We start from the raw sequence: 7,500 nt of genomic DNA, 5'->3' as shown, positions 1-7,500 counted from the left end.
AAACATACATTCATACATATATATACATATGTGATATATATATATATATATATATATATATATATATATATATATATATATATATATATATATATATATATATATATATATGTGTGTGTGTGTGTATGTGTTCATCATACAACAATTGTTTAGAAAAAAAAAAAGATTTTTCAAATCAGTCATGTAAAATCTAGATAGACCAATTCATATAAAATTTATAAAGGTTAATATTTTAAGTTCATCTGGCACTACACAAATAGGAATGATAAAGTTATTCACTTCAAGTTATTTCACAGTTGGCTGGCCTATCGGGTATCTTTGAGCCTCTTAAGATTATTGTGCTCAATAACAATATTGAGCAATACAACGTGGAAAGCATTACACAGTCCGTTGAGCCAACTTTCCTTCATGGAAGCGATGTAATGTACTGTAGATCTAGGAAGAGTGAAAGAAAAAATGGAAGATATATATGTGTAATACCACATACACACACATACATATATATACTTACTGTGTGTACATATACATGTGCGTGTGCGTGCGTATGTGTGTAAGTATACAAATTCAATGACCGCATATTATGTTTTTAAATTACCAGAAATTAATGGAAAAACACAAATGGCAAAGTTAATTACCAAAATAAGAAACTACAATTTTCACTTCCTACTAAACGAAAATAATATCCATTCTTTCTCTTATACTGTCACCAATGAACCTCTCTGCCTGCTTTTTCAAACTAATTATTATGGAAACTACAGAGTAAAAAATACACACACATACAAAATTAAACAATGCGCCGAAGTTTCTTCGGCGCATTCGAGTTTTCTGTACAGCGTATAATGCTGTATGAAACTTTCAGCCACGGCCCATGAAACTCTCAGCCGTTCGTGGTGGCCTGTGTTGTTGCGGTGGCAGACGCACAATCATTGCTAAATTTAACCTTAAATAAAATAGAAATTACTGAGGCTAGAGGGCTGAGATTTGGTATGTCTGATGATTGGAGGGTGGATGATCAACATACCCACTTGCAGCCCTCTAGCCTCAGTGGTTTTCAAGATATGATGGCGGACAAGTAGTTTTTAAAATCTGAGGGCGGACAGAAAAAGTAGGAACGGACAGACAAATCCACCTCAATAGTTTTCTTTTACAGAAAACTAAAAAAAAAAAAAACATGCATTAAAGCGCAAATCGCCAACCGAAGGTAAAGGGACGGACGGACGTTTCGTACCGGCACGAAGACTGAATGGCAGCGGCAATATTGCAACAGAGAGTCTCTTTGCAAAGACGCATCGAATGCCAATCGACAACGCGCCGATGCTTCCGCTACTACGCGATGGGGAAACCGACTCTTGGAGCCTTCACAATGGAATATGCATGCTGCAATATCGGACGAGGCTTTCCCAAGTTCGAACCGTTCTGTTTATTTATTGCTCGCGCTCCTCCACTCTCTTTCTTTTCCGTTTTATTCCTCCCTGGCGTTATCTCTTTTTTTCTTTTATTTTGTCTGCATTCGTTTCTTTCTTTTCCAGTTTATTTAATCCTGGTGTTATCTTCTAATTTTTTTATTGTCTGCTTTCATTTCTTTGTGGGGGTAATTTTTTTTTTTCGAGAGAATAGATTGAGAAAGATTCTCTCTTATTAGTTTTCTGCAGAAGAAAACTATTGAGATGGCTATTTGTCTGTCCGTCCGCACTTTTTCTGCCAGCCCTCAGATCTGAAAAACTACTGAGGCTAGAGGGCTGCAAATTGGTATGGTGATCATCCACCCTCCAATCATCAATCATACCGAATTGCAGCCCTCTAGCCTGTTTCTCTCTTCTCTTTTTTTCTTTTTTTTCCTTTTGAGTTTTCATTCTTTTATGTACACAAACGAAAATTAGCAGAATTCAGAGTCACCTAACCAACTCTCCCTTTAAAGAAAACGTCAGAAATATTCAATTTCTTTACCCTCTTTGTCCTTTCTTTTTCTTTCTTCCTTTCTCAGACCTTTTCCCCGTCATTTCCTTTCTTTTTTACGACTTCTCCTTTTATTCAGCCAAATGAAACAAGGAGAGAAGCCCAGGCCCTCCCGCTCGAGACACCTTGTCAGAAATATTCTTTCCCTTTCTTTACTTAAAATCTCGGCATATTTTTCCTCTTCTTCTCTTTGGTTTCTTCTCTTTTCCCTTTCCGATCTTTTTTATCTTATCCGTTCAACCTACGAAGACACATCCTCAGTAATATTCTCTCCCTTTCTTTTCTTAAAATCTTCTTGGAAAGATCTTTTCCTCTTCTACTCTTCTTTTTCCCCCGTTCAGATCTTCTTTTATCCGATCAACCTAAGAAGACATATTCTCAGAAATATTCTCTCTCCCTCTCTTTTCTTAAAATATTCTTGGAAATATTTTTCCTCTTGTTTTCTTACCTTTATTCTTCTTTCTTCGTTTCCTGATCTTCTCTTATCCGATCAACCTAAGAGGACACATTCTCAGAAATGTTCTCTCCCTCTCTCTTCTTAAAACCTTCTTGGAAATATCTTTTCATCTTCTAAAATTTATTCTTTTTTTTTCTTTTTTGATCTCTCATCTGATCAACATCTTCATTTCCTTCCCTTCTGGTATTCTTCCCTTTTCTGATCTTTTCTTATCCGTTCTCTCCTGATCGAACTGAAAAATCCCCGCCCCCGTTCACAACCAACCCCAAAAAAAAGCCAGAAGCAATATCAGAAATGTTTTCGAAGACTCCCCAACCTCTCCCACCCAGCAGCCCGCCTGTGAATTTCGATTGTATCGTTTAAAGAGTGAATAAGTTAGCGTTCCGCTATCAAAGTGGTTTACGGTTTCTCCGATAGCATCGCCGAGATGCTGTTGGCGGAGAGAGAGAGAGAGAGAGAGAGAGAGAGAGAGAGAGAGAGAGAGAGAGAGAGAGAGTTAATACACAGCGCCACCTACTAGCATTTAGTGCCACAGCACGTTCCGCCCACGGTAGTTTACTGTTATTGTTGGGGGTGTTGTCCCGGCCTGCGATTTAAATTTATGGTGTTCTATCTTGACTAGTGGGGTTATGCTGTTTACATGGCGAGTTGCTCGGTGTCGAGGGACCTTTGGGGGCCATCTCTCTCTCTCTCTCTCTCTCTCTCTCTCTCTCTCTCTCTCTCTCTCTCTCTAAGCCTCTCTCATTGCCACTGTATAGTGGGTTTCAACAAGGCATTGGGCATAAGCCTCTCTTTGCACTGTGAGACTATTGGGTTTCATTGGGCATAAGCCTCTCTTTTGCACTATTGAGACATTAGGTTTTCTCTCTCTCTCTCTCTCTCTCTCTCTCTCTCTCTCTCTCTCTCTCTCTCTCTCTCTCTCTCTCACGGGCGAGTATAGTGGGATTCACAAGGCATTGGACATAAGCCTCTCTTTTGCACTGTGAGACTATTGGGTTTCAATATACCTTGGGCGGTAGTTTCTCTCTCTCTCTCTCTCTCTCTCTCTCTCCACTCTCTCTCCTCTCTCTCTCTCATGGGCAGTATAATTGGGATTCTGGGCATTGGGCATAAGCCTCTCTTTTGCACTGAGTCCATTGGGTTTCAATATACATAGGTCGGTAGTTTCTCTATCTCTCTCTCTCTCTCTCTCTCTCACATTGGACGAGTATAGTGGGTTGCAAAAGACCTCGAATATGAACCTCTCTTTTAAATTTTGTATACATTTGGTTTCAATATATCTAGGGCGTTCGTTTCTTTCTCTCTCTCTCTCTCTCTCTCTCTCTCTCTCTCTCTCTCTCTCTCTCTCTCTCTCTCTTTTATGGGGCGAGTACATTGAGTTTCATAAGACCTAGGACACAAGCCTCTGTTTTGATCCGTGAGTAAAATGGGTTTCAATAAACTAGGGCGATAGTCTCTCTCTCTCTACTCTCTCTCTCTCTCTCTCTTCTCTCTCTCTCTCTCTCTCTCTCTCTCTCTCTGAAAAACTTATATTCGTTAGTATACAAGTAACAGATGAAATTATTAAAATCATTCCACATAATATATATATATATATATATATATATATATATATATATATATATATATATATATATATATATATATATATATATATATATATATATATATATTTATATATATATAAAGAAAAAACTAAGACTAAACTAATATTTATCATTATCCACTCAGAAATGTAATTAGCCCCCACAAATAATAATCCAAACCCTCACTCTTTTTTTTTTTATTTTGACAGGTGTCAAGACCTCACAGATTGTAATTCCGATTTTTTCTTTTTATTTTGACAGGTGTCAAGGCCGAGGACCAGATGTTCCGGGTTCGTCCCGAGAGCGTCGAGGTGAGGTCGGGAGCCGACGTCTTCCTCAGGTGTGTTGTGGAGAATCAGCAGGGCAACGCTCAATGGACCAAAGATGGTTTCGCCCTCGGTAGTATGCATCTCTTTTATAATCACACACACACACACATATATATATATATATATACAGTATATATATATATATATATATATATATATATATATATATATATATATTTATATATAAAATATACTGTATATATATAATATAAATATGTAAAATATATATTACATATATAATTTATATATACTGCCATATCTTATATATATATGTGTGTGTGTGCCTGTTTATGTGTCGTGTTAATACACACACACACACATACACGTGAATAAGCATGCACACAAACACACACACAGCTATCTCTTAAAAGCAGAGAGTACAACAATGCTGTGATGATTTAGCAGGCCAAATCCAGATAAGATCAGAGAAGAGAGAGAGAGAAGAAGAGAGAAGAGAGAAGAAATACCTAGCAGGTCAGACTAAGCATCACATGAGACTAAGCACTGTGACGATCCCTTGGGAGAAGTGAAGAAACGTATTCATTTATTAGGGATCTCCAATGCCAAACTGTACGAAATTCCCTGAACTGAACATAATCCCTTCCTAAGCTCTGGATGACAAAGCAGAGATCAGAAAGGGATATAAACAAGGCCAATCAACTCGTTTTGCAAATGAATGAACATACTGTTATTTAATTGTAGCGTGAAGGCCGGCTAAAGCTTCTTCCGGGTGTTATGTCACATTTAACTGATATTTTTGATGTTTGGAGTTTTTATTTTTGTTTCATTTATGAAATTTATGATGTTCTAAGAGTATTATCAACGTTAGTTTTTTTACGGATTATATTCAACATTCATGTCTGTAGCTATTTCTCTCTCTCTCTCTCTCTCTCTCTCTCTCTCTCTCTCTCTCTCTCTCTCTCTCTCTGTATATGTGTATATATATATATATATATATATATATATATATATATATATATATATATATATATATATATATATATATATATATATATATATATATACATATATATACGTGATGTGTATGTGTATGTGTATATATATATATATATATATATATATATATATATATATATATATATATATATATATATATATATATATAATATATATATATACCGAAGCTATAAGGAATATTCATACATGGCATTGATTATACCTCGCCTTCGAGCAGAAAGAAGGACAAGTTTTAATCCCATTTCAGTTTATTAACCATAAGTAAATAATGAAGTTTTCCTGTAAGTATTTTTGAATGAATACCTAAATATTTTGTAACGAACGGAAACCACAAAAACCGGGAAAAAATATTAGACGTAAATGTTAATAATGACAGTGAACGTAATAATAATCTTTGCTGGTGTACTTTGTTAAATAATAATGTATCGCGCATGCGTACAAGTTCCGCCCAGTACCACGGCTCGAAGAGACCAACGCAATAATACGTATCAGTTATAATCTTCGCGAGTCGTAAAGCAAAATTGGCCCGAATCGAATCCACGTAACATATTCCAGATTCAAATATAATCAGTAAGATTGGTGGTTAAAGGATTGAAGGAAATAATCGGTATTCTAAATATATCCTATTCAAGAATATCGTTACTTAGTGCCAATAAGGACACCGCATAACAGGATTTCAACCGAAGTCTTGTTCAATCGGGCTGTTTCTTCCACAAACCCTAAGTCTAGACGTGTACCCAACTTATGTCACCGTTGGTAATATCGAATCGTAGTAATATGATTACATTCAATCTACTTAATAAGCCCTACGGCGCCAGGCGTCTTCGCTGTCGAGTTCTTGCCAAATTCGTGGCGCAACAAGGTCTGTCTGTCTAAATAACTGTCACGGAACGCGTGATGCAAGAATGGCTGGAATGAATTACAACAGCGTTTTCTTGCATTACTGGGATAAGAAAGTATCACGAACTTAGGATTATTGGAGATATGATTGTCAACTTATTCTATCCGAGTGCATGAATGTGGCTTCAAGAACAAAATGCATGAGCTTATTCATTTGTTTCTTGTGTGTGTATGTATGTATGCATGTATATATATGTGTATATATATATACATATATATATATATATATATATATATATATATATATATATATATATATATATATATATATATATATATATATATATACTGTATATATATAAGAACAAAATGCATATACTTATTCACTTGTATCATAAATAAACAAATAAATATATGTATGTATATACATATACATACGCACACACACATATATATAAATTATATATATATTTTGGTGTTGTGAAATTCGGCGATATCAGCATAACAGGCAATTTAATCTCAGTTTGGTGCCTCATATTCGATTCCAGACCAGATGAGGTAATGAACGGATCCATTTAGTGGCCTCGACGAGGCAATTAATCATCCGTTGATGGATGCGTTCGCTCTATGGGTGATGTCTATCTCAATATCAGTGTTTTGGATGGAGAAATACATACACGAATTTAATGAATAACTATTTAATTAAATTAAAATAAATAAATAATTTATTATTTAAATTGAAACCAATAAAATAAATAAATAAAATAAATACATAATTATTTAATTAATTAATTAATAATATAAGTTAAAATAATACAATAAATAAATAAATAAAATAAAGAAATACATAATTAATTAAATAAATGAAATAAATAAATGAAATAAATTAAATAAATTACATTAATAAATTAAATAATTCTTAATAAATATACAGATAAATAAATTAATACATTAAATAAATAAATAAATATGAAAACAAATAAAAAGCAAATCAACAAAATAAATAAACGATCAAATAAATTAAATGAATTAATACAAAAAATAAATAAAAGGCTTGCAATAAACATGCGTGAGTTGTCTTTAGTTTCCATGTCTCTTCATAACAACTCCGGAAGCTCCAAAAATCAGGATTTAATTAGAACTGCTCTGTTGGCAAAAGAAAGTAGCATAAAATGAAATTAATTTTTTACTTTCTTTTTGCCATGGGAACATCCTGCATACATTATAGCAACTTTCTCTCTCTCTCTCTCTCTCTCTCTCTCTCTCTCTCTCTCTCTCTCTCTCTCTCTCTCCTTTTCTGGCATTAGCATCTTTTGCAAATACATTATAGGAACTCTCTCTCTCTCTCTCTCTC

The 7,500-nt window shown here is 34.6% G+C and overlaps 1 protein-coding gene across 1 annotated transcript in view; it reads left to right on the top strand.

Annotated features, from left to right (window-relative positions):
* LOC136851395 (nephrin-like) overlaps positions 1-7,500 on the top strand; it is a 153,958-nt gene that overhangs the window by 104,066 nt on the left and 42,392 nt on the right. Inside the window, exon 2 of the mRNA XM_067125472.1 lies at positions 4,261-4,398. Within this exon, the coding sequence (XP_066981573.1) occupies positions 4,261-4,398 (138 nt within the window). The remainder of the gene's footprint in view (positions 1-4,260; positions 4,399-7,500) is intronic.

Source organism: Macrobrachium rosenbergii, chromosome 23, assembly GCF_040412425.1.
Source record: "Macrobrachium rosenbergii isolate ZJJX-2024 chromosome 23, ASM4041242v1, whole genome shotgun sequence".
NCBI lineage: Eukaryota > Metazoa > Arthropoda > Malacostraca > Decapoda > Palaemonidae > Macrobrachium > Macrobrachium rosenbergii.
This window is presented reverse-complemented; position numbering and strand designations above follow the sequence as displayed.